The 27,757-nt window shown below is 39.8% G+C and overlaps 3 protein-coding genes across 3 annotated transcripts; all 3 read left to right on the top strand.

Moving 5' to 3' along the window:
- The first annotated feature begins 6,985 nt into the window (after positions 1–6,985).
- LOC105059554 (large ribosomal subunit protein uL6) lies at positions 6,986–11,166 on the top strand. Its single transcript, XM_010942882.4, has 3 exons — positions 6,986–7,406; positions 10,604–10,726; positions 10,840–11,166. The coding sequence occupies exons 1-3, from the start codon at positions 7,044–7,046 to the stop codon at positions 10,921–10,923; spliced, it is 570 nt and encodes a 189-aa protein (XP_010941184.1). The 5' UTR covers positions 6,986–7,043; the 3' UTR covers positions 10,924–11,166.
- Positions 11,167–16,276: 5,110 nt separating this feature from the next.
- LOC105059553 (WAT1-related protein At3g30340) lies at positions 16,277–21,018 on the top strand. The gene is made up of 6 exons (XM_010942880.4): positions 16,277–16,682; positions 16,773–16,835; positions 16,930–17,046; positions 18,005–18,410; positions 20,399–20,550; positions 20,632–21,018. The coding sequence occupies exons 1-6, from the start codon at positions 16,501–16,503 to the stop codon at positions 20,762–20,764; spliced, it is 1,053 nt and encodes a 350-aa protein (XP_010941182.1). The 5' UTR covers positions 16,277–16,500; the 3' UTR covers positions 20,765–21,018.
- A 3,992-nt stretch (positions 21,019–25,010) lies between these two features.
- Positions 25,011–26,942, top strand: LOC105036949 (berberine bridge enzyme-like D-2). The gene has a single exon (XM_010912664.4). It carries the CDS (start codon positions 25,121–25,123, stop codon positions 26,744–26,746), a length of 1,626 nt encoding a protein of 541 aa, XP_010910966.1. The 5' UTR covers positions 25,011–25,120; the 3' UTR covers positions 26,747–26,942.
- The last annotated feature ends 815 nt before the right edge of the window (positions 26,943–27,757 follow it).

The raw sequence follows: 27,757 nt of genomic DNA, 5'->3' as shown, positions 1-27,757 counted from the left end.
GGTCGACTAGCATCGTTCTTTCGGCCTCGGCCGCCGCCGACCTTTCCTTGAAGGCTGCCCGAACGTCGCCGAACCTTCGGTATCCGGCCTCCAACTCGGACATGGTGAAGATCAGCTGCCGACGGAAAAAAGGCTTTGTCAGAATTATGTGGCAAGCAAAAATTTTTAAGGGAAAGGGTGACGCGAAGCTTACCTCCACCATCGACGGGTAGAACCGCGACAGCATCTCGGTCACCTGTCGAGATCGCAACGACTGAACGTCGGTAGGGAGGAGGATCCCCTGGCACAACCTCCTCGCAAGGTTGTGATCGGCCAAGGCCGATGCACCCTCGGGGTAGTATGCGCTGGGGGGCATTGATCTCTCCTCCTCCGAGGGCTCCATCGGGGCTTTCCCCCGATCAGCTGCCCCGACCGACGGGGCTGGCAGCGACGGGACGCTGGAGTTCGACCCGGCGCCCCCCGTTGCGCCAGCGGACGCCTCCGGACGATGTTCGGCTTCCCGAACGACATCCGGCTCCACCCGCGGCGGCGAAACCGCCGACACTCCTTCGGCCACTTCCTCGGTCGGCCTCTCCTCGACTCGGACGGTCGGAGCCGCGAGGGCTATAATCGGCTCCGACCCCTCGGTCGCCGACGCTTCCACGGTTGGTGGGACCGGGGCTGGTCTCTTGGAAGGGCGCGAAGGGCCTGCCCCCGACGCTGGCCTCTTCCTCGCGGCGGCAAACTGACGAATTTCGGCGTCGGTCGGCCTCATCCTCGGCGGTGTCCCTGCAAAACCGACCACTGTTAAAGGCCGGACCAGAACTACCCTAAAGCCGAACAAAAAGAAAAGCTGAGGAATCGGGCGATACCTATTCGGGGGACCAGACTCAGGCCGGCATCATAGAGAGCTTGCTCGGTAACAAGCTCCCTCTGCTTCGGGACCAACATGTCTTTGAGTCGGTGGAAGTCCTCCCGGTCGTCCACGTCGACCCGACTGTTGTCATTGGCCTCAGTTCGGGGTACACCCCAGCGAGAAGGGAAGCCCCAAGAGGAGGAAGAGGAAACAAAGAAAAACTGGTTCTTCCATCCATGAATGGACGATGGAAGACCGGTTATGAAGGCAAGACCCTTCCGGGGGTTGAAGAGCCACCACCCTCGGGCCTTAGGGTGGGGTCGGAGCACGAAGAAAGCCCGGAAGAGGGAAACGCGGGGGTTGGTCGGCAAGAGCTGACACAACAGCGCGAAAGAAATGATTAGTCGGACAGAGTTCGGCGCCAGTTGCGCCGGACAGAGTCCGTAGTAATCAAGCAGATTCCGGACGAACTCCGGAATCGGAAGTCGAAGACCCGCACGAAGGTCCTCAACATACAGCCCCAGGTCGCCGGGCGGAGGGTTGTTGACCCGACCGCCGGCCCCTGGAGCATAGAGCCGAAACTGCTCCGGGATGCGATAGTGCTCCCGAAGCTGATCGACGTTCGGCCCCGAAAGCGAGGAGGCCTCATCTTCCGGAGCCGATCGGGTGTCGTCGGTCGGGTTCCCCGACCGAGCTCCCTGAGTCGGTTTCCTGGTCATTGTGCAGGAACCGAAAGAAAGGAAAGGAGGGAAGAAAGCAAGAAGGGGAAGGAGGACCACGAACCCGATGGACCCTCCGGAAGTAGAGAAGAGCTCTGCCCGCGACGACCGAAAAATCGCCCGGACAGAGTTTCCCCAGCAAATGGCAAATGTGGGTCAGGGTCCGGGAGGTCCTATATATATATAGGGCCGACCGACGGCCGAGATGCTCCCGCGCCGACCAAGGTCCTCCAGATGCGCGACGCGTGGCGCCCGCCGGTTGGCTAAGGATTCGGCGCGCTTCGCCCCGGGACGCCCGCACCGCCCGCATTAAATGCCGGAGCGGGCGCCGGCCAACCACCTTGACACGCGGCGCGCGGGGGTTGGCTCCGCAGTCGGCCGCCCGCGCTGGTCCGCGTTCCCGATGGGACGCCTCATCCACGATCGGCGCCGAATATCCGATCGACTGACGCCGTATCGTCCGGCACCCGATCTTCTGGCACCGACGTGACGGCTGACAACGACAAGACGTGGCGTCTGACACCTGACGCCGGCGCGACTTCCGGCATCGACTAGACGTTCGGATCACTGGGATTCGTGAGATGTCTGACAACGGATCAGCCGGCGGTACGGTCGGATCTGCACATGCGACAAATCCACTCCCAGTCGTCCGGCCTTGCTACCCGAATGAAGACATCGACCAGCTCTCCATCCGACTTGGGAGTGGAGGGGGGCAACTGTTGGGGGATACCCACCGACCGACCGACCGGCTATCGGAGGGCCCGACCGTCTGGCGGCCCGACTAACCGACTATCGGAGGGCCCGACCGTCTGGCGGCCCGACCGTCTGGCGGCCCGACTAACCGACTATCGGAGGGCCCGACCGTCTGGCGGCCCGACTAACCGGCTATCGGAGGGCCCGACCTGGCAGCCCGGCCGACTAACCGACGACCCGACGGACGACTCTGACTGGCCGATCGTAAGTCGGGCGACAGGCCGACGGACGCCATCAGCGGCTAACTGCGGCCATTCCACGGTCCATTCCCGACCGACTAAACCCAGAGGTCCGGTAGCCGACCCACATGAAGCTCGCCGACCGACGGAGGAGTCCGACGCCACTCTGCTGGCCACCGACCCTGGGTCGGCCGACTCCACCAACCGCCGTACGGCCGCCAGACGTTGTCAGCTCTGACACGGACATGCGGCACAGTTACCTAGGGGCATTGTCCCGCCGAGAACCGGGTCAACCCTGGTGATTAGACGGCTACACGGCGACATGACATTTTCACGGCGGCTCTGACAGCCTACAATGAGTTGACAGTTCCTCACTTGTCCGCGCCATTAATGATGGCGCCATACCGTGCTCCACTATATATACCGGGGAAGGCAACAGTGCAAGGGATCGATCCGCCCGTCTCTCCCACATACGCAGGCTCGCTCCTCTCTCTCCCTCTCTCCCTCTCAGAGCTCTCTGTCTGCATTTCACTGTTGCCCAGTCACCTCTCTGACTTGACCGTCGGAGGATCCCCGCCGGAGCCGCCTCCGGTCAGTGCGGACTTCCTTTTGCAGGTGCACGCTTCCCGGCGATCGAGCGACGAGACGATTGGCCGCAACAGATATAAATATACATACAAATAGTAATCAGATGTGAAAATTTCTCTCCATATTCAAATATATATAAAAATCAATTTAAATGGATATCACCCCATCTACTTTCATCCCTACTGCACAAAAATTTGTTCTGTCACACAGACAAGGCTACGAACATCTTTTTTTTATTAAATGAGGCAACAATAATTATAACGTGAGAAGAGAGCCACGAGGCACAGGTTTTAGTTTACCATTGGAATCGGGTACATGGACTCCACCCTGTCATATTAAAAGAATAATATACCGGATACCTCACAATTCAGCTCGATACTGCTTAACTTTCGTTCCTCGTAGACTTCTGAAGACACGAAACCTTACAGCTATTCTAAAATCCTCACAATTCAAGCTCGATACGGCTTAACTTTCGTTCCTCCAAGACTTCTTGCAGCTATTCTAAAATCAAATATCTTTCATATGTTTGGTTATTGCATATGTTTGCCTGTCATATGAATCATGTTTGTACTCGAGCAGCAAGCTTGGAACCAGCCATTTGATGCTCCATCACGTTACCATCTTGGTGTTATATGAAAGCAAGCAAGTTGGATGCTCATCATATTATTTGATCATATATCCGCATCTAATCTTGCATCTAGCTCCATAAAAATATAACTTTTGGATTGATCTTGTTGTGCATTATCTATACTATGCATTAAAGGGCAAGCCAGTGACCTCCCGATGTGCCACGTGTCACGAGCTCAGGACTCCCTGATGGATTTTTTTTCCTCCATTTTTTTCTTTGAACACCTCCGAACCGTCTTGAACCTTCCTGATCTCTCATGAACACACTCCTTCCGCCTGCTTTCCTTGCTGCCATCTCCCGTCTGTCTCTATGGTTGCCTTCTTCCCCATCATCGTCGGCATCGAGCTTCCGGCTCCAATCTCTCTTAGGTGCGTATTCTTTTCCACAGAGCTCTGAAAGAGATGCTGACCTCCTTCCTTCTTTTCTCACTGTTACCTTCCGTCAGTCTCCACCGTTGCCTTCCTCTCCATCATCACCGGCGTCGGCCTTCTCCTCTAATCTCCATCACGTGCTTTCTTTCCCATAGATCTCGAAAAAAGAGAAGAAAAAAAAAAGAAAAAAAAAAAAACCCAACACAAAACTCTAGCTATCATCTTGGCTTCCCTATTCGGCCACTCTAAGCCTCCCATCCACCGGAGGATGGAAAAAAAAAAAAAACAAACGTAAAACCCCAGCCATCGTCTTGGCTTCTTTATTCGGCATCTCCGAGCCTCCCACCCGATTAGGACTCTTGAGGTCGGAAGACTCTTTGGGATGGGAAAAAAAAATATAAAACCCTAATCACCATCTTGGCTTCCCTATTCAGCCGCTCCAAGCTTCCCACCCAGTTAGCACTCTTGAGGATGGGAAAAAACCCAACACAAAACCCCAACCATCATCTTGGCTTCCCCATTCGATCTCTTCAAGCATCCCACCTGATTGGGACTCTTGAAGATTAAGCTTAGTCCATGGAAATTTATAAGTAAAATAAATAGTTTTATTTCAAATAGATCATTATATTCATAAGTATGTAAGAAAATTAAAAATAAAGGTACCATATTTTTAGATTGGAAAAAAAAATTATGAATATATTCTTTTACACTCCAGGTAGGAGTAGACTGCACATGGGGCCCTTCTTGAAATTTTAAACAATTCTATGGCTCATTGTTTGGTGGTCTTCCACTTTGCTGGCAAAGCTACTGGTGCCTTTTTTTTTTTTTTTTCCTTTTGTGGTGGGTAGTGGGGGTTGAAGCGGATAAAAATAAGGAGCAAGCAGCTAGGTTTAAACAAAGATAGATATAGTAGTATGATATTACAATCTTTATTTTAAACAAAACCACGTGCCTATTATTTGGACTTTTTTTTTATTTTTTGTAATACCCAATATTTGAACAAAATTTATAATCATATTCAGATAAATTAAAAGAAATAAAAATTAAAAAAATCATTCAAAAAAAAAAAGATTTCCACTTGCTGCAAGTAAAATGTGATAAATTCAAACAGAAGAAAGAACCGAAGAAAAAAATCGATGGCCTTTCTGACCATTCAGCAAGCAAAAAATGGATTGAAAAATTGATCAAATTGCGATGATTTCTCCGACGATCGATTGAAATTGGTGGCAACAGAGTCTTGGTTTGGGGTCGAGGGCTATAGAGGTCGTGGACAAAAAACTTCCAAAAATTTTCATGCCCGACAGTTGAGATTTAATTAATATATATTTATCTTATAGTGAAATCAAAATTACTATAAAATCTTTGACTATGGTTTGGTTGTCTGAGGTGAAATTTTTTGGACAATAGGTAAGATCTTTTCCCACATAGTTAGATCATTTTTTTTTTTTGCTTCATTTTCTTTTCATTTTTTTCTCTTTTTTTGGAGATTCATGAGAAAAAGAGCATCTGACGGAGATTGAAGGGGTTTCTTAGGTGCCGGTTGGGATTTTCTCATAGGGAATTTTGTGCAAGCTGTGGCGGTGCGAATTCGTCCTTTGAGGTTTCAAATTGTAGAATTTTTGATAAGATATTTTTAATGATTCTAACTTCATAATCCTAATCATGGATATTCATCCTATAAATATTTTAAAATATATATATTTTTTATTTTTAATTAATTATTTATAATTTTCTATAAATATTTAATTTTTTTAATTATATTTGTATAAATAGATACTGTTGAAATTTCATCAAAAAAATAAAAAAATAATCAAAAAATTAGAATTGCTTAAATCAATATACAAATTTGAGGCTCGATATAATATAACGAAATTATCAATCACACTCAGCAGGTAAGACTATGAATCTTATTATTATTTTTTTGTTATTAATTTTTTATTATATTTTAAGAATATGTTATTATTTTTATAACTTTTAGTTTATAGTAAAATGAATTTTAAATCAATGCTGGAAAAGTCTTTGCCTTTTTTTTTTAATTTTTTTATTATTTTTATATATATATTTTTTCTAATTTTTTTTTTTACTTTCTCGTTCGCTGGAGTCTCAATTGGGTGGGAGGCTTGGAGTAGCTGAATATGGAAGTTTAAATCCATATCAATTGAATTGGAGGCTTGGAGCAGCCGAAGTAACTCTTTCTACTCCTATCAATGAAATTTATTAAAATATATTATTTTTTATAAATTATTTTTTATTATTATTTAGTAGTTTAAAAAAATTATTATTATCTTGATACTAATTTAAAATAAAATTTTAAAATTAAAGATGAAGTTTTAGATAGAAATGATACTTAATATCTTATATATATATTATGATATAGGTAGCTGTTTGTTGTGTTACTAATTACTTTACATTGAATGATTATATATTACTGGAATGTAAAAATATGGTTGTAATAATTTTTTAAAAAGTTAATCATGTGTTTCAAATAAAATATTAATTTTTTATTATTATATTTTATTATTTTTTTAATATTATTTAAGTAGAGTCCGCTGTATATAGCATGGGCTACTTGCCAGTTAGACATCAAGTGGTTCTATAAATGTGGCAAATTGTGGCATACAACTGTGTGGCAGACCTTGACCAAGAAGACATAACCCAATCAAATTATCGCAGTCTAATCCAACTTGATCTGTGATGAGCTATGTTGGACCAAAACCAACCCAAAAGTTGGCCCCCTTAAAGGGAATGACGTATTGCCGCATCGCAACCCATCCAGACCGCATATCCAACCATCCCAACAAAAGACTCCCCATCTGGACGGTTCAGATCTAATCAACCTCCAATGTCCAAAACCCCGTCCAAAACCCTAATTCTTCCCCCTCCCCTCGTCATATATAGCACGTCCGCGATCTCTGACGTTCCTTCCTTCCAACCTCCGAGAGAGAAAGTGATCGTCGGCGAGCGGCGGAGATGAAGACGATCTTGGCGTCGGAGACGATGGATATCCCGGAGGGGGTGAAGGTCCGGGTAAAGGCGAAGGTGATCGAGGTCGAGGGACCCCGCGGTAAACTCACCCGCAACTTCAAGCACCTCAACCTCGACTTCCAGCTCACCGAAGGCGGCCGGAAGCTCAAGGTAGACGCCTGGTTCGGCTCGCGGAAGACAACGGCGGCCATCCGCACCGCCATCAGCCATGTCCAGAACCTGATCACCGGCGTCACCAAGGGGTTCCGCTACAAGATGCGCTTCGTCTACGCCCACTTCCCCATCAACGCCTCTATCACCAACAACAGCACCAGCATCGAGATCCGCAACTTCCTCGGCGAGAAGAAGGTCAGATCGCCTGTTTTTCGGTCGCCTTCTTGCGAAAGATTGGATTTTTATTTGATTTGTTTATTGGTTTGTGTTGATATCGTGGTGGAACGGTTTGTTATGTTTCGATATTCGTTTATTAGTGTTATCTGAAATATTTGGTGATTGCATCGCGGTAAAAATGGGGCATATTTATTTTTATTTCGTTCGTCTGGTTTTTTTTTTTTTTTTTTTTTCATCATGAGATCTGTTGAATGATGCAATGCTGGATCGGTTTAAGTTTGGGTGTCGGTGTTTTCGGTATATTTGGTGCGGGATCATTGTGAGAAACGGTTTTGAGGGAATTCGATTTATGTTTTCTGAGATTTAAGTTGATTTTTAAGTCCATTATACGGCGGCGGTGGTTGTTTTTAAGTTGACGTGTTGTTTCAATTTGTGTGACTTCCAATGCGGAGATGGTTTCACTCCTTGTATCTTATTTTGGTTGGAGTTATAACATATTTTTTGATTTACGTGACTCATTAACCTGCTTAAGTATTAATTTTTAGAGTTTTTCTGAAATTTTGTGATGAAATCACTTAACGGTGGACTGTGGGAGTCTGGTTTCTTAAAAATATTTCGATAATTTTCCATATGATATAACTCCAGATCACTAGTTTCTCAAAAACCTATACTCCTTGCAACATATTAGAGTCAATCCGATCAACAATGTTATATTACTTATTAGTTTTTACAATTTCATAAACCTAAGTTCTTTACTGATACTTCAAATCTGCATTACATCATCATGCACAATGACAAACACATCCAAATTGAGTTTCCCATCGATAATGCATTTGTAGAAATCAAGTTACACAGTTAGAAATATGGTACAAGTGCAATGTCTTGTGTTATTTGCATCAGGCACTATCACTATTGGGTCTTTATAAGAGAATTTTGTTTCATATGAGGGAAGAAAGTATCACCTAACCCGGCATTAAGCCTTGGTTTTAGAGAACATACAAGACCTTCATCAACTTTCATTCTTAGGGTTTTAGGATAACATTTATTAGAAGATAGTAAAGCATTCCCACCTGCTCCATCACCTCTCTACTCAATTCTTTCTGATATTCCTGTTCTTTGTCTGTTTAGCTCTTTATTTGCTTTCACCTTGAATAAAATAACAATTTTCATCCATTAGCCTTGAGTGATAACAAAAAGGTACCATCAGCCATCATTGTTAAGGGTGGTTGCCATTGTGGTAGACAGGCCTCAGAATGCCTAGGTGACCCCTGTCTTGGTCAGCCATGATGTGGGGACTCCATAAGTTTTTGGATACTCACTTCAGGGACAAATTTTTACTGGGTGCTTGCTTATTTACTAGGCACTTGCCTATTTATACATATGAATCATTGGTGTGTTGATACATGTAAATACATGCATTCAAACAAGATGCGACTTCATTTTCTTGACAATCTCGCCTGATATATCTCAGTTTGAATTACTGTCGCTGTTTTTTACATATATATGTCAGTATTTTCTTGATGCATTTCCTTTTGTAAATAAAGTGGATGCTAATGTGTTGTAAGATACATTATCTCACAACAGATTGAACCTCTAAAGAAAAATGATTTTGCTTTAGAAAATTGTGAAATTAACTTGTAAACAATAGAGTGTATTCTTAAGCAGCTTATATGACTAAATAACCCAAGTGATTGAATGCATGCATGTGGGTTGGTGCATGGCCGCATATGCATGGGTGTTCATGCATGTGTCTGTCGTGTACTCAATAGTTTCTTAATTATTAGTTTTGTGTAAATTGTATAAATTAAAATTTTTCTTGAAACTGTGCTTGACTATTTATCGTCATTTGTATTAAATGTTCACTGCATATCACTTGAAGAACTTATAAATGCTGGTCTTTTGAAAATGCTAGAATATCTACCACTACAGATACATACATGAATGAAAAGGATATTAAGTTTCTTGTAACTATGCTAACTGCACGGACATGAGGATCTTTTTCTGAACTTTAAGCTAGGTCCACTGCTTGGATATCTTGCCATTTTGATAACCATGGTGCCAGCGTGACACCATGCCAATGCAACATAGTTGATAATTTGCAGTCACCAATACACTCATAGTTTCTTGGTGGCAAGATTTTTGCTTCCAGATCTAACTTGATTGACAGATTTTACTTTGCAAACATGTTGTGTCCGTGAAAATTAGGATAGTCATGGCAAAGGAAAATAAACATGCTTTTGATTTGTACTGTAGAAAGCATCAAAAGCTGATTGCAGCAAAATGTTACTTGTCACTTTATGCTACAGCTCTTTTGTAAGTTGAATCTCATTGGGATCCCATGGTTGTTTATCCTCTCTTTCCACAAACCCTGTATGAGTAATGGTACCATGATGTAGCATATTACCGTAGCTGTACCTGTTGGTTTCATCATTTTGTGAGGGCATGCCAATAGATCTATATTACATATTCAGCTATGCTTTTTTGGGTCCATACATCAGTTTGTCTGTATTCTTGGTGATCATACAAAGCATGCAAATGCACTTGTTAACTTGTGCTTGTCTACATATCTGTTTTTTGTGTTTGTGCCTGTATAAGTGTCCATATATCTGCATATGTGTGCTCAACTATGGTATTCCTAGTGGCCACATAAAGCATGTACGAACACATGCTAACTTTTAGCTGTGTCTGCATGAATACATGTATTTATGCATCTATAAGTCCTCATTCATGTGCGCATCACTTTTGTATACTTTCCAGCTGCTATATAGTTTATTGCTTTGAATTTTCATAACAAGTCCATGCACACAGATTATAAATATATATAAGAGTAATTACAAAGAAAATCTGAAGTACTTACAAAGATAATGTGTAAATTCCAATGTGTAAATTATTGCTGGCAAGTTTTTCTCATACTCTTTTGATCTCCCTTTCCCTTGTTATCCTCTTCAGTTTCCCTTGCAAATTCATATATTCTTAGACTTTTATGTTTCAGCTTATGTGCTGGTAAGAACTTTAAAATGGTTACACATTTGCTTGCAATTCATGCTTGAGTTCGTGCTGGTGAACTTACCTGAGCCTTTTTTTGTTCTTGGAAGGGAAACTGGATATCATTATCTTTACTCTGTGATCACCAGAGTATTGTGGTGGGCAGATAATAATCAAATGCTTTATGCCTTAGCCAAACTAAACCATATATTGATATTTAACCCTCACAGGTGCGGAAAGTGGATATGCTTGAAGGGGTGACAATTGTTCGGTCTGAGAAGGTGAAGGATGAGCTTGTTATTGATGGTAATGATATTGAACTTGTTTCCCGGTCTGCTGCCTTGATCAACCAGGTCAAAATCTAAATCTCTGATAAATTTGTGAATTAATTTAGTGTATATGCTTTTAGCTTACAATGTTTTATTTAGAAAACTAACACCATGTCTCATGTTATTTGTTCGAACAGAAATGCCATGTAAAGAACAAGGATATCAGAAAGTTTTTGGATGGAATCTACGTTAGCGAGAAAGGAACAATGGTTGAAGAATAGTGGGTGAGGGGTTGAGTCAATCATGTAGATGTCCTAGGTTTGTTAAAGAGGGGTCCTGCTAAAATGTTTTTGCAGTCTGCTAAATGTAATTGGTAGAGGTTGGACATGGAAGCTAGATTTCGAGATTTTCCTTTAGTTTGAATGATTTGAATTTCTCCTTCATTTGTACTGGTGAGTTGGAACTATGTTAATTCTTTCATGTTCAAGATGTTTAGATTGTTTGAGTTTGTATTTTCTGATTAAGATGCTTTCAAAAATCCCCCTTAGCTCTTGGACATATTTTCAGCATGTTAGCTTGCAGATTGGATTGGCCAATTTAGTGCCTTGGAGGATGACTCCATTGCGGCATGACAAATTGGTGGATGCCTTGTTAGCTTGTCCACAAATGTGCTGCCTGATGTTCTACAGATGGCATAACATGCGATGAAATCATTATTTTCTTGTTTACTTTATTTCATTGCTATGTATGTAGATAATTGGCAGCTAAATTGAAACTAAATATCTTTGTATATTATTGTTGTACTTGAAAATTTTAAGTTCTAAGATTTAGGTGGATAAATGTTAGTAACTCTCATTTCTCAATGGATGAAAATTTTTATTGCAAATATCACTGCATCAAAGCACCAGCACAGATTCATGCCATTGTCAGATTTGTGTTAGTATGGAGCTCCCACAGATACAATGTATATGGAATCTTTGATGTTATTATTTTTACTGATATAAATCAGTATATCTCGAAATATTTGCTGATAGGATGTCGTCAATATATTGACTTGATATTTTCTAATCTCTTTATTATTATTTTGTATGATGAAATGGTAAAATTGATTATTTTTTTTGAAAATGGTATGTAATCTCGTTTCTATTGATCTATTGATATTCTGATGTCTTAGTTCCAGTAAAAAAGCTGAGATATGGGCTTCCCTCTTATCCTAAGTCTCTGACTTGTATCATCTTGGCTGAGATCAACTGAAATGTTGGTATTGGTCACCCACCTAGACCCAAAAAGATGCTCTTCTCCAGTCTTATCATAACCCCTCATTAGATATATGATCTTTGAGTCTCACTAGATAGACCAGTCATGGCTCATCGCGCCAGCTCTGGAATGGTGCAGGGTGGGTAAGTTCTTTTGCCAAGACTTAAAAACAAGTTTTGAACTAGGCTAGTTGTCAAAACCAATATGCCACTTAGCAAGTCAAGCTTAGCCCTATTTGTAGGAGGGGATTGGCTCATTTGCAACTTTAATGAGAATGATTTTTTTTTTTTAATATAGTACAGCATGCATGCATATCTGCTAGAATACTAACTGTAGGAAATTTTTTTATGGTTACTGAAAATAGCAAACAAAAGCTTTTATTGGATATGCAACTCTAGCTCCCATCATATGGGGAAGATTAATTTTAAATCGGAAACGAATCATGCTTAGATATTTTTTTAGTCCCAAAGTCTGCTATGTACCTGAGTTATAAGATTGTCAGGTAAGTCGGTTGTGGAGGATCCATTGCCTTCGTGGAGGATCCATTGCCATGGAAAATTATTCTTTCCATTATAATAAATTTTCTTTTACTTTAATGCCAAATAACAGAAATCTTTGCTGGAGAACTGTGTGTGGAACATCAGCACTGTTAGCTGGTGCCAAAGTGAACTCTCTTTTTATTTTTAGCTTCAAGACCAGCAAAGTTGCCAAAATAAAACTGTGGTGGATGTCTTCATCCTTACTATGTTTCTGAAATGCAGACAATTAGCATCGATTTCAAAGCTCTTTGAAAAAGGTGATGAGTCACATTCATGCACCAGTTTCTTTGAGATGCTATAGAGGCCTCTGAAACTAGATGTACCATGCTCCTTTTGGAATTAAAGGGAATAGATAAAAGCGATTAATCTCTCGAAGCATCTTATGCTCTCACTAACATCAATGACTATCTTAGAGGAAATGATACCACCTGAACTTTGTTCTACCGCATTTTCTACCGGACATTTTAAGGTTATAAAGTCAGCCTTTTTGGATTCCCATGATGAGCCCTGTTGATAGAAATGGTTGTGGAAGAATGTGCTTGTAGAGATATAAACATTTGCCCCAGTAGTTCATGATTATTTCATCCTTTTTAATGGCCTTGAGCATTGGTTGACGCAGTCGATTTCTCATTTGAAGCTAAGGGTTGGCCATTATACCTTTAGATTGTTTTAAACTCCTGAAAATAACAAATTAATGAATAAAAATATCAATGTCTAAAGCTGAGGGGCTCCACAAATGGGTATATTAAGCCACCTATGTTTTTCTAACTCAACATAATCTTCCCATGGTCAAGCAATATCTTCACAGATTTGACTCGTTTGGACCAAGATGCCATTCCCACTCCAAACATAGCTGGGCAGCAAATAGCAATGCATCTTTCTAGTGAATTGAAAAATCTGCCAAATAATATATAGCTCTAATATTGGTACAATTTACAATGGTTTAGGTGCAACTTTGATTGCAATACTAAATTGCTTGCTTAAGACATTTTTTGCACATCATGTGTCGTGTATTTGTTTCATTTTGAGATGACAATATCCCTAATTATCAGCTTGTAAGGACCTTGTGCTCCATTTCACACACTGTCATGAGTTCAGCCTAGTTAGTTGAATCTAACTTGTTTCACAATAGGAACATAATGTAAGTTCGAGTGCTCCTTGCCTAATGTTGTTTAATGCATCATCTCTGAATCTCTGAAGTGCCTTTGGAGGTTCAGTTTCCTTTTAGAAATTTCTCTAAGAAAATATTTGGTTTGCAATCGGAATCAGAATGGTAATAAAAATCGGAATGGCTTGGAATCGGAATTAGAATGGTCAAATCTCCCAAAATATTTGGTTCGTGATCGGAATCGGAATTGGAATGAAAAATTGAATCTATAGAGGAGAGTAGGGATTGAGTTCTATATAGATTGAGCCATTCCCATTCCACTCTGAAATCGGAATCGGAATGGGATTCTCTCAACCAAACGGTTAGAATGGGAGTCACATATTCCGATTCCGATTCCAAACCCCCACTCCTCCCAACCAAGCACCTCCTAAAAAAAAGAGACTTTTCAAGATTTATTTAACCAGCCACCACAAAAATCCAATATCATACACTTATTTGCACTCAGCAAGAGTTTCCATGCATTATGATTGTCAGTCAATTCCCACACCTCTCCTTTAAAGCATATATCCTATAAACTAAGTACCAAAAAATGCTGACATTTTTAGAACAAACAATGTGCTCAAATATGACCATGAAATAAATTTACAGAAATCCAAATTTTACTCACACTCTACTTAGATCATGTTTGTGAATATATTACACTAGATTGAGCATGGAATCTCATCAAATCTAACAATGTGATGATTATACTTTTCAATTCAAACCAAATACATTGCATGTTTAAAGAAATACATCTTTTTCTCAATTGAAGAAATAAAGACTAAATCTTGTGTTTTTTTCCCTAAGCTAAAGGAGTAATGTAAAGTCATTTTTAAAATTTAGTGGTATAGAACAGAATTCACTAAAAAGAACTTGATATAGAACTTGCCAATAGGCAGTCTCATGTCTATTAACCTTAAAGTGAGATATGTTATATATGTAGGAAGGATGCTATGTTAAAGACCTGTTTTGCATCTGATTATGGTAGCTAGCCATTAATATAATAGGCTTTATATCCCTCTTTTTTTTTTTTAAAAAAAAGGTAACTATTCTATAGCTTCAAGAGCATTGCCTACATCTTCACTAATAGACTTGTGCTTCCACAGGGCTGCCACAGTATGAGCTGCCAGCTCATGTTACTACCTACAGCAGTTTCTAGTTCTAGCAGATAGATGTACCTAGTTGGTTTTAATTTTTCCTGTATTTCATCTTATTCATAGACAATATTAGCTCTCTCTCTCTCTCTCACGCGCACACGCAAAAAAATTTTCCAGATTAACAATTGGAACCCCACCAATTTGAATCTGTAAGCATCCAAACTTGAAATCTCTTCCCTACTTATCCACTGAGGGAGGTGCCAACTGTTAGACTTAAGTCTAATTGGCATAATTAGTTGTAGAAAGCTTCAAAAAATATTTAGCATACAACCACAGTAAATAAGATTACAGTCCAGCATCGTATCTTTGCGCTGTGAATATCATGTATCCACTTGCAATCTTATTGCATCATTACCTTGTTTTATTGTTTTTTTGCAGATTTTTTGTTAGGTCAAAGATGAGCAGCTATCCATCAACAATTCATCAGCCATGACATTATCATCTATATGTTTCTGTTGCATATTATCTTCTTTACTATCGAAACTTTTTGGTTGCAGAATATGGATCATGTGAATCCATTTGTGCAATTGTCTGAACAATCAAATTTCAACGAAGGTAAAGAAGATACTGAAATGATGGAAAGTGGTGGGAAGCAATGTAGAGGGCAATACTACCCATGTTATCTGTGTTGTTAGAAGGAGAAGATATAATCACTATCATAATGATAACCATCAAGCTTTATTCCAACTGTTTGGACTTCCTTTATGGGTATCAAAAGACATCGATGTGGTCATTTTCAGCCAACCAAATATAGTGATTGCAAGACATCGCGATCCATGAGAATGTATGCAAGGCTTCCATTTATAGATTGGCTATTCAATCCTCGTAAGAAATTTTGCTATTCTGTGATGATTTAATCTAAAAATGTTGCTAGACACTGGCATTCATGACTCAAACCAACCATGAAGTAGGTAGAAGTGCTGAGAGACTAAAAGATGAAAGTATCTGGTGATGGATTGATAGATTCACTGTCCCCACGTGAGAAAATACAGGACAGCTTCTACATCCAGTCATGGAGAGAGCATTAGATACCACCTCGAAGAGAATGGAAACTAAAGTTGTGGACATCATTCATTCCCACCACCTCTGGATGACAAGACCAAAAGTTGGTGGTAACAGTTCATAAGCTTTCATCCAGAAACGAATTCTTGCAGGAGAAAAGATTTGAATTTCTAAAGAAGAGAAAAAGAATCATCAAAATTTCAAAAAGTTCATACATATTCTAAAAAAAAGAAAAACAAAAGTTAAAATTGTTTGTATATTTTTTATCCATTCATATGGAAACAAGCATCACTACTTTATAAACAAAAGCAACAAAAGCAGCAACACCAACAAGGTTGCATCATTACTTTGGGACCCTCTAATGTCCATTGGAAAAGCTGTGAACATTTCATGAGTAATTCATGTATATATGATAAAATTTGCAAATCATTGAACAACTTTTGATCAGTCTGACTTCTCAACATTCTTCCAAAAAAAAAGAAAGACAAAAAGATTGCTTGAGATCACTTGGTGAATAATTTGAGAATCCTTCTAAGCATATTGTAACTGTGGGAGTAATTGGGAAGTATTCTCTAAACGAAACAAAACGTGTATTCTGAACAGTGGTGATATTGCGCTGATTTCACCAAACTAGCTTGTAAAACCATGATGTGACCTTGAGAGAATTTTGGCTCCCTGGGCCTTAAATAGCTGGTGTTGTGAGAATAAAGTTTTCAAGCATTGAGTGCATTGAGCTTCTTTCTGTTGTTGGTGGAGATGGGATGGTGTGAAGAGTGGAAGCCAATTTTTGTAATGCTGGCTGTGGAAGTGGCTTATGCTGCCATGAACACCGTGATCAAGACCGCCACCGATGAGGGGATGAACGGGCTCATCTTCATCACTCTTCGCCAATTGATTGCCACCTTGTTCATGGCTCCTGTGGCCTATTTTCGAGAACGGTATCGCGGATATTGTTTTTTTATTTTACATACAATTTCTAAAGGATTCTAGTGGAGTTCATAATTTATCACCATAGTTGGTGATTGCAGGAAGACTAGACCAAAGCTGACAACTGAAATCATTGTATATCTTTTCTTCAGTGCGATGTTCGGGTGCGAAGTGTTCTATAACACTGGACCAGAATTTAGTTTTAGGATGTTGAGGTTTGGATATTCAATTAATGAGAGGTTGTTGACTTTGTTTCAGGACTTCACTCACGCAGTATCTCTTCTTCTTTGGTTTGAGAAATACTACAGCAACGTTTGCATGCGCTTTTCTTAACATGGTTCCTGTGTTGACCTTCCTGATAGCCTTGCCCTTCCGGTGCCTTCTCTCTCCCTCTCCCTTTGTCTAGTTAATTGTGGGAAACCCTCTGTTTCCTTTTTTTTCAAAAAAGAAAAAGGGAACTTAATCCCAGATCCTTTCTTTGACCGGATTTTAGCTTATGACTACTTTTGATCATTATCATTTAATTTTTAGTCTTGCACACATTTAGACAAGATTTGCACACACTTACATTAAACTGCCACAAGCCGGGAATTAAAGAAACTTTGAAACTTGAGGTAGGTATTAAAGTTTTGGTTCATATGGATTAAAAGTATAGTCGGGTCAATGGTGAGACCAGCTATCAATTTACTAAAAAGAAAACAGGATTTATGTTCTTTGATGGCCCATAGGGGGCTTGGTGCAATACAGTGAGGACTTTGATACTCATGCAGGGCTTGAAAATTCTTTGGTAATTGTCCTTATCAAAAATCTGTAGTCTTTGGGCAGATTGAGATCACATTCACGCTTAGAAGAAAAACTTTGCATATTATGTATAAACCGTATGGAAGAATTTACAGCACACTGGTTTCTTATGGTTGTTTCTTCTTTGTTTCCTTGCTAGATGCCAAGTGGTCATTTTGTAGGAAGTGTCTCAAATGTAGCAAATTCAGGACATTCTAAGAGAATACCTATATCAAGCTTATAATTAGGAGCTTATAGATTTTGTCATCCATTCCCAAAGCATTTCCTCTATTTTGTTTCCCCTAGCGTTTGGGTACAAAAGGCATGCCCTCTAGAAACTATGCTTTACACCAAGTAAATGATACCCACATTTGTTACTTAGCATTTTTATGTTGCTCTATTTTTTTTAAAAAAAATTGACAAATCCATTTGGTTCAATGTGGGGATTCTGCTAGATCCCCTACTTCTGAACTTGTTTTTCTTAGAATGATGGTTATGAATAAATGGACTACTGCTAATCTTTCTTTGTTATCTCCATTAATCTCTCTTGTAGTTTGGAGACACTAAATGTGAAGACAAGAGCAGGGATTGCAAAGTTGCTTGGGACTATCATATGCCTTGTTGGAGCAACATTGCTTACATTTTATAAAGGTGTGGCCTTAACCAACACTACCCACCAATCATCAGTATCAAAGCAACAAGGGAGATACAATGCAAGCTATAGCACAAAGCAATGGATGATGGGTTCGATGGCCTATCTTGCTGGTTGCCTTAGTTGGTCCTCATGGTTCCTCCTCCAATCTAAAGTTGGTAAGAAGTATCCAGCACTGTACTCTGGGAGTTTCCTCATATTTTTCCTTGGTTTCCTTCAAGGAGCGGTGTTAAGCTTAGCCACTCAGAAGAGTTTCTCTGTATGGGTTCTGAAAAAAAAGGTGGAGATCATTACCGTCATTGTTTCGGTAAGCAAAAACCAATTAATCATTTGATTGGTATGCATGCATGCATATTCATTAGGGATGGCAATTGGGTCAGTTTGGATGCACAACATATAAATCAGGTTGGATGCAGGATACATTCAAAATCTAGCAACCCGAACTTGGTCTATTTATTAAATAAGTCAAAAATCCAAATTTGAACTTGACCATGCTATTAAAGAAATAATCGAACTTGATCTACAATTGGTTGACAAGTTAAACAGAGTAAATGATTAAGTGTCACCCACCTTAATATTAGTGATTTGCATTTTTTTCCCAAAAAAAAGAAAAAAGAAAAATATATTTTTGTAATTAGCATCTCACTTAGTTATCTTACACACTAGTACTAGAAATATCAAACTTTAAAAAGGAGAAGAAAAAGAATAATATATGTATGTATATGCTAGGTTATTTTGTAGAGGACAGCCCTCTACATTACTCAGCCCCTCAATATATATGAAAGTAGATCCAAACTCAGATCCCTCATATAACTATCAAGAGATTTTTCTAGCGCTATTAATGATTTAATAGAAAGTGCAGCTTGTTCCTTTAAAAGAGTGTGCAACCGATTTTGTGGATAAGCTTATTATCTGTTCTTAAATGAAATTTATCTAAGAGCATAAAGTTCCTTCCTTTCATCTCCATAAAATGAGGAGGAATATTACTAGAAGAGGCTTTGTAGAAAAATTAAAGGAACTCAATTATGGTTAGCTTACTTTTAACATCTAGTTAGTCATGGACAAAACCATAAAGTCTAGAAGTGGTTTCTAAATATTCAGTTCTACTTTAAGGCAATCTCTTGCCTATATCAATTAGTGAAGAAAGCTCTAGTTCACCTTATCAAAAACCTTTCCAAAGTCTTACTTTCATAACATCACTTTGTATCTGGATCTATTATAGTAAGCAAGAGTTTCATCTTCGAGATAATTTTGTATGGATTGTCAAGCAAGCTAATAGGATGGAGATCTCAAACAAATAGCATATCTTTAGGGATCATAGTGATTTGAACAAAATTAAAGCACGACAAAAAAGGCATACCTTTATAGAATTCATTCGACAAAGCCAAATGGTCACCTTTGATTTAGGATAAACCATACGGACCTGGTGCCTTTGAGCTCCCAAGAAGGAAAAAAATGAATTTCCTCCATGGAGAAGGCATTCACAAGGGTATCAAGATCTAAGGCCGGTGCACTATACTACAATATCTAATTAATGGAGATAATGGGATTCAAGGACAAATCAACTTAACCACTAAAGAAGGTATGAAGTTGCTATAATATATCTCCTTGAAATGATTATTTTGCTCCATCCACCTCCAAAGACGTAATATGCTTCCTTCTTTTGCTGCCTGAGATGGCCTTGAGATTCTATTCTAGCAAAAAGCACTTTTCAGAAGTGGGAAGAAAAAGAATTTTTTCTTTTCTAGCTGATAGAGTGTCGGTCATTGTCATCTTTTTTTTTTTTTTCGCTAAAATAAAAAATTCATATACAATGAGTATGAATACAAACTTAAGAGTCAGAGAGAAGGATATCCCAAAATGACATCGACAAAAGAGACACATCAGTTCAACTATATCTTTCAGGATGATCAACTACAAAACTTGCAATCCAGTCGGCCATGAAGATTATCATCTTTTTCTTAAATAGAGAAATTTTGCCTAAATGAAAGATAGGTGTAACCATGTAAGTGTAAATAAATTGACTAGTTGAAAATGTCATCTTTTTCTTTAGTAGACATCACTTCTATTATCCATAGCGGTTACTTCATACCTTTCTTTCCTCCCTTTGAAACTACTTGTGTTATCCTCATGATCACTTGAAGATGGACTAGTTGCATGACATACATATCTATTAGCATTCAGAGTATCATTCTAGGAGGGCCATTTCTCATAATGAGCTTATTATTCAAAACCAGAAGTCACAATTTGCAGGCAATAACACATTCCCTTGAAATCCATTTCATGGTTCTCCAGGGGATAGCAGGATCTGGATTTTGCTTCTTGGCCATGTCATGGTGTGTGGAGAAGAGAGGCCCTGTCTTTACTGCTGCATTCACTCCTCTTCTACAAATTTTGGTGGCTGGAATTGACTTCTCCATCCTCCATGAACCGCTTTACCTTGGAAGGTATTGGATTCAAAGCTCTTCTAATGATTGCGTCCATCAATTATTGCAAACTAACTACTGTTATTTCTTTGCCATGCCTAGTGTTTTGGGGTCTGTTCTTGTGATTCCAGGCCTCTATTTTCTGCTGTGGGGAAAGAGAAAGGAGGCCCAGAGTTCTGCGGCGAAGACGACCGAAGAAAATGAAGAACACCAAGTGCAACTGCAAACTGTATGATGAAACTGGATCATTTTGAATTAAGGGGCTGATATCTTCTTCTACTTTAGTTTTAATTAATGTTCTCTTGAGAGCAACACATGTACGTTGAAGAACTGAAGGAGGAACATTCTTCTTCTTCTTCTTCTTCTTCTTTGTTTTTCTTGAATGGTTGAAGGGATGTGTACAATCCTTCAAGTGAAACTCTCTCATTCATCCGTCTGCACAGATCTTGAGGCAATCATTGCACTATCCAACAGTGGATTCGGGTGAAGGAAGGTGTATCCTTCTTTCGCATCCAATATACAACCCCTATCCTATTGGGCCCTTGTAAAATTCTTTGTTCATCACCTCCGGTAGAAAAAAATTGAGAGGGAGTACACCGTTTCACCAAATTGCATTGCATACGTAATTAATAATGGAGTTACACAGTTTTCAAAGCCATAGAGATTTAATACAACTCTATTTTTTTTAAATTTTTTTTTGATAAAAATATCTTTTTTTTCTAAAATATCATCTTTTACTTTATTTTACTAATATTTAGTCAGAATATTATAAATAATAACAAGACATTATAACAATTAACAAGATATTATAAAAAATAATAGAACGTCCTAATAACCAACAGAATGATATAGAGAATAATGGAAAGTGATAATAATTAATAGAATATCATAAAAAATAATTAGATGCCAAATATTTGATATGATAACCTACATCAGTAATATTACTTCTTGATAATTATTCATAGGACGTAATAAAAAATAATAAAAAATAATAAAAAATAATAATAATCAACAAAATTTTGTAAAAAATAATTAGATATCATATACTTGATATGATATTCCATATCAGTAATATTATTTATCAATAATTATTCATAAAATATAAAAATATGTTATATTATTATTACGACGTGACATGTTATTGATTATTACGATGTCTTGATTTATTTATGATATTCTAATCAAGCATAAGTAAAATAAGATAAAAGATAATATTTAAAAAAAATGATATTTTTGTAAAAAAAATTAAAAAAATTAAATTATATTAAATCTCTATAACATTAAAATCTGTGCAGCTCTTATTATTAATTATACTACGCGGCTTAATCTGACCAAGGGGCTTGTCCACTGGAAGCGGTGGACAAAGAATTTCTCATTTTGTAAACAATTATAGCAAAGTTAATGGCCCTGTCCCATCCCAGGGCCACAAGCCCGGGCATGAATAGGGGCGGGTGGACGTGAGCCCATATGTATTCCTAGATGCTGGGCCTCCATAATAACACAGGGCTTGACAAAAATAGCCCAAGGAGACCATTTTAAATTTTTGATATGTACATCAGCCCGGAACCAGGAAATATCCCACCAGGATCAGAGAGACAACCATCAGCATTAAATTTAACCCAAAGATTCACGTAAAGGCTCCCATTGAGTCCTGTTAACCGGGTGTGGGAGTCCTCCCACAGGACTCGTTCCCTTTTGTGGATTTTGGCCTTGGAATAATGTAGGGATTCACCATAGTTCATCCAAACCAGCGATAAGAGACGAAATAAGCCATGCCAAACTAAACTGCACGCCTAAAACAATGTTCAAGATAGAAGGCTCTTCTAATCATTTCCCTGGGCTCATCTCATAACTTTTATACAAAATGAATTTTAATGTAACAATTGTTATTTAGCAGCTGTCTTCTTATAGTGAGTGTTACATAAATTGATTTTTTTTTTTTTGAAGGTTTAAAACACCAACATGGTCATATAACTCTATTGTTTCATATCATAATATATGATGGCGACCGTCACGGTGGTCGTATTCTTATGTCCATAACAATAAAAGGTATCAGTGTTATTTCTTTCAATAACAGCAACAAGCCCATATAACTCTATTTTTTCATATCATAATATATGTCGGTGACCGTCATGGCAGTCGTTTTCATATGTCCATAACAACAAAAGGTATCAATTTTATTTTTTAATAATTAGTATCATCACAAAAATAATCGATGCATCTTAGGCTAATTACAAAGATGCCGCAATCAATGCTCGATCCGTCAACCTTAGTTGCAGCAACATTATTCTTCTAAGAATGGATGGCAATACTGTCATGATTGCCTCCTATAAAAACTTGGCCAATCCTTCCAATTGAAGGACTCATTGGTCCAAGTCAATGCATGTAGTTGATAGCAAGAGTCATGGTCATGATAAATGATGCAACCCCGGTGAGCCCCATGGATTTGGCACCATGGGACGGGGCGTGCCACAGACCTAATGCTATTCAAAAAAGCGAGCCTTCCATTGCTGACCACCTTTTTGTCTGTGATCAAGAGAGCAGCGTACAGTACACGGAGGTTAGGTCAGACACCATATTTTTCTTACGATGATGTCAATATTTTAGGAGGATTAGTGTGTCTCATGGACACAATGGCTGTGAGGCTAATTGCATCCAACTCATTTAAGAAATTTCTAGTGGACTACATTCATCCAGTCATCAACCAATGTGAAGAAAGATTAGTCAATCATGCCGTTCCTTTCGTAGAGCCTTATGGTTGCAAGTCTTTGAATTCCCATAAAACTCTATAGTAGAAGGAGCTTGGATCATCTTCTACTTCTTTTAATTATTTTTTATAGAAGCTAAGATGGTTGAAAGCTCAATAGAAAGCAAAGCTAAGCCGGAATTGAACTGAAATTTCTGACACCGACATAAGAGGATTTACCAACTTGACCAATTGTCGTTCTAAAAACTAAGGACTAAATTTCAAAACAGAAATCAAGAATGATTCAATGCAGGGATTGCTAGATGCATATCTAATGTTAGATAAATTTAGCTTAGACTTGCTCAGACAATGGAAGTGGGTGAAAATGAAATGTTTGCATTTGACTTTCTTTTTTCAATGCACGTGCATGATTAAGATGTGCAATAATTTGTAGATAAGTATTTATTATTAGGTTCTCATAAAAAAGCTATGATATTTGATAATATTCATTCCTAAAAGCCATCTATATCCTATCAAAGTTCATGATAACCATATATTTAGTACTTACTCCAACTTTAAGCCCATTCACCTTGTTGTAAAAGGAAAAAGAACGGATTGACAGGGCATAAAGTATAAAATTTAATTTGATGCCCCATTTGTTACAAAAACAAATAGAAAAGATGAATATTTGTGAAGTGTATCTTGCCATGGTACAACAGGAGTCCTCTTGAGATATGAGTTTGTGTGGCTAATAGTTCTCCTTTTTTTTTTTTTTTTAGTGTGGAAGCTCGGATGTGACAATAAATAAAAAAGAAAGAAAGAAAGAAAAAAAGACAAGCAAATAAAAATTTATTGTCAAATCTCGGACAAATATCAATATGCATAAGAAAAATCAAAAAACAAGTCTTGGTCCTTATCTTAAGAATAAACCAAATTTTGCAAAGATATGATCAGTCTACGTCCTTTCCCATGCATTCAGAAATAGAGATAGACAAAATAAAAGATTGATCCTTCATATAACCACATGGCTAACCTCTCCAAATGAACATATAATCCTATTAATGATCTAGGTGATCTTAGTTCATCCCTTGGCTGTAAAATCTTGATATTTGTTTTTTGAGAGATGGTAAATTTTGATACTTCAACTAGAATAAAGCTATATGATTACTAATTTGCTAACTTTAGTGATATGAGAATCCAACCAAAAATTTCAGAATACAGGATAGCATACTAGTATCACAATTATATGCCAGAACATAACCAACTCTTGGTTCTTACTCTCATAATGATTATATGATCAATAAAAGAGACACTAAGGGGAAGAGAATTGCAACTACTAGAACATAAGCTGTTTATATCTAAGCAAAGAATTTATCTCAAACGTTAAAATTTTTTGCAAGTAATATGCAAAAACCCTAAGGACACGTTTGGTTTGTGATGAAAATTAGTATCAGAATCGAAATTGAAATCGGTTAAAATGATAATTGGAATGGCTAATTTTCCAATATTTTGTTTGTGACTACAATCGGAATCAAAATTAGAATCGAAATAAAATTTAATTATTTAAGAAGAATTGGGATTGGATTTTTGGAATATTGGGATATTCTCATCCCTTTAGTACCGAAATGAGGAATTCTCTCAAATCTAACGATTAGAATGAAAGTCGCTTATTCTTATCCCCATTTCAGTTTCCTACTTTCCTCCAACTAAACATGTCTTAAAAGCAATATCTTCGACGTGCTCTGTAAGAACGTCCAGAACACTTGCTGAGAATTCCGATGCCGGGTCTTCCCCCATAGTCGGCCATCCCACTACAACCTCCCTTTTTATACTCTCCTCCTGTCCAGACCTGTCAACCAAAAAAAAAAAAAGAAATCCTACAGTCCCATAGACTCCAAAGAATCCATGAATCCAGAGCCTAGTCTTCCCCTCCTCCTCCACCTCCCTCTCCTCCTCCTCTTCCTCCTCTTCACCACCACCAGCTCCCAAAACACTTCCTCTACCGCTGAGACTACCACAGCAAATGCCAACATCTCTTCTTGCCTGCTCTCCTCCCATGTTCAAAACTTCACCCTCTACTCCTCTCCACCTTCCATCCAATACTCCAATCTCCTCAACTTCTCCATCCAAAACCTCTGCTTCGCTGGCCCCTCCATCCACAAGCCCTCCGTCCTCATCCTCCCAAAGACCCAACATGAACTCCAGAGCTCCATCCTTTGCTGCCGTTCTTCCTCCTTGGCCATTAGAGTAAGGAGCGGCGGCCACAGCTATGAAGGCTTATCCTACACCGCGGGACAGCACACACCCTTCGCGGTCATCGACTTGATGAACCTGAACCGGGTCTGGATCAATTCCGGCTCGTCCACAGCCTGGGCCGAGTCGGGCGCTACACTGGGCGAGATATACTACGCTGTGGCCCGGTCCAACCGGTCCCTCGCCTTTTCTGCCGGCTCCTGCTCGACTGTCGGCAGCGGTGGCCTCATCTCCGGAGGCGGCTTCGGCTTCCTCTCTCGGAAGTACGGCCTCGCCGCCGATAACGTCTTGGACGCGGTTCTCATCGACCCGGCCGGTCGAGCTCTGGACCGGAAAGCGATGGGCGAGGACGTCTTCTGGGCCATCCGGGGCGGCGGTGGCGGAAGCTGGGGGGCGGTCTACGCGTGGAAGCTCCGGCTCGTCCCGGTCCCGGACCCGGTCACCTTGTGCTCCATCAACCGGCCCGGCTCGATCAGGCAAGTTGCCGAGTTGACTCACAAGTGGCAGTACGTGGCCCCCAATCTCCCGGACGAGTTCTATCTCTCCACGTACATCCAAGGGTCAACGAGTGGCAACCTCACCAACTCGTTCTCGGGCCTATTTCTCGGCCCTAATGGAACGGCAATTCGCATCCTGCGCCAACGATTCCCCGAGTTGGCCGTATCAGAATCGGAGTGCAGCGAGATGAGTTGGATCGAATCGGCGGCCCAGTTGGCAAATATAAACTCCGTCTCCGATCTACTGAACCGCAAACCGCGCGCGAAGTCGTACTTCAAGGCCAAGTCGGACTACGTGAGGGCCCCAATCCCAATGGATGGTCTGATCACAGCCATTGATTTGTTATCCAAGCAGCCAAAAGCGTACGTTATTTTTGATCCTTACGGTGGAGAGATGGGCAGGATAGCGAGCGGTGATCTGCCGTTCCCTCACCGGGGTGGGAATTTGTATGGGATCCAGTACATGATCGAGTGGAAAAAGGGAGAGGATGGAATGGCGTACGTGGCATGGATACGGAGGCTCTACGGGTACATGGGACGGTTCGTTTCGAAGAACCCCCGGGCGGCGTACGTGAATTATGTGGACCTTGATCTTGGGACCATTGAATGGACCACAGGAAGTGGTGGGTCCTGGGACGCGGTGGGTGTGGCGCGGGCGTGGGGTGAACCGTATTTCTTGGGGAACTACGATCGGTTGGTGAGGGCCAAGACGGAAATTGATCCGGATAATGTGTTCAGAAACGAGCAGAGCATTCCTCCTTTGCCAAAAGAAGGTTCTTAAAGTAATATTATTCCTTAATATTCATACCTTGCACTGGTAGATTGAGGTGCCTATTAAGTCCTCAAAAATAAAAATTAATTCAAAATCTTACTCAAGAATGTTTTCTGATCAATGTACCTCAATTTGCATGTCCTTTTGAGCATTTGTATGTGTTGTATCAAATAAGTCTGCAAGGCTATTGTGTTATACTTGTTAATTCTTTTTGGTACTGATTCCTTTAATTTTGTGGATTGCTAAAAAGTCTCTGCTATCACTTGCATATGTATTGATCTTTTGGAAAATAATATTTTATTTGTAACTAATGTTGATCATTGACATTAGAATTCTTGGAGCCCGGTCTCAAAAGGGGGCTCATGCTGCAGTACATGGATAGCTAGTTTATAAATAATATTTTTATAGTAATTATTGTAGATAAAGATTCGATCGTCATATGAGATATTATCCATTTTGATTCATGGATCTCATAATTTTATTCTTACAAAGATACCTCACATGGAAAGTATTTTTTTTCTCCTTATAAGCATGAATCTCTTTGACTCACAACCGATGTGGGACTATTGGTACTCTTCATATTATTAGAACTATAATAGAGCCTCCCAATCAAGGGGGACTCCGATGTATACAGTCTCAGGAGCCTCACAGTCAGCTGAGGCAGATCTCAACCCCACAGAACCGAGGCGGACCTCGATCCTTACGTGACGCACCACTGTGTTGCAGCCAATCTCCGATTGCACCTGACTCTGATGAAGAGCATTGTGCAAAAAAGTTCATTGGCCATAATTGTATCTGGCAGGAATTCTCCGATGCTTAAGTCAATGGAGAATAGTGAATAACAGATATTTTAGAATAGAATTCGGTAGGATTTAGCTCAGAAATGTCTTACCAATGCTATTCTCTTATCTCTTCTTTATAAATAATTTGGATGCAATTGTTGAACACGTGGGATCCCATTTATTGTGGTACAAAAGGGTAGTTAACCCCTATTATCGGACTATGATCATGGAGATAGTG

Source organism: Elaeis guineensis, chromosome 16 (genome assembly GCF_000442705.2).
Source record: "Elaeis guineensis isolate ETL-2024a chromosome 16, EG11, whole genome shotgun sequence".
Taxonomy (NCBI): Eukaryota; Viridiplantae; Streptophyta; class Magnoliopsida; order Arecales; family Arecaceae; genus Elaeis; species Elaeis guineensis.
Note: the sequence above shows the minus strand (reverse complement) of the source record. Positions and strands in the feature narration are given on the sequence as shown.

Coding starts and splice junctions, on each gene's coding strand:
- LOC105036949 (XM_010912664.4), top strand. CDS start 25,121: ATGAATCCAGAGCCTAGTCTTCCCCTCCTCCTCCACCTCCCTCTCCTC.
- LOC105059554 (XM_010942882.4), top strand. CDS start 7,044: ATGAAGACGATCTTGGCGTCGGAGACGATGGATATCCCGGAGGGGGTG. Junction 7,407..10,603: donor ACTTCCTCGGCGAGAAGAAG/GTCAGATCGCCT, acceptor TAACCCTCACAG/GTGCGGAAAGTGGATATGCT. Junction 10,727..10,839: donor CTGCTGCCTTGATCAACCAG/GTCAAAATCTAA, acceptor TTGTTCGAACAG/AAATGCCATGTAAAGAACAA.
- LOC105059553 (XM_010942880.4), top strand. CDS start 16,501: ATGGGATGGTGTGAAGAGTGGAAGCCAATTTTTGTAATGCTGGCTGTG. Junction 16,683..16,772: donor GTGGCCTATTTTCGAGAACG/GTATCGCGGATA, acceptor TGGTGATTGCAG/GAAGACTAGACCAAAGCTGA. Junction 20,551..20,631: donor GAACCGCTTTACCTTGGAAG/GTATTGGATTCA, acceptor TGCCATGCCTAG/TGTTTTGGGGTCTGTTCTTG.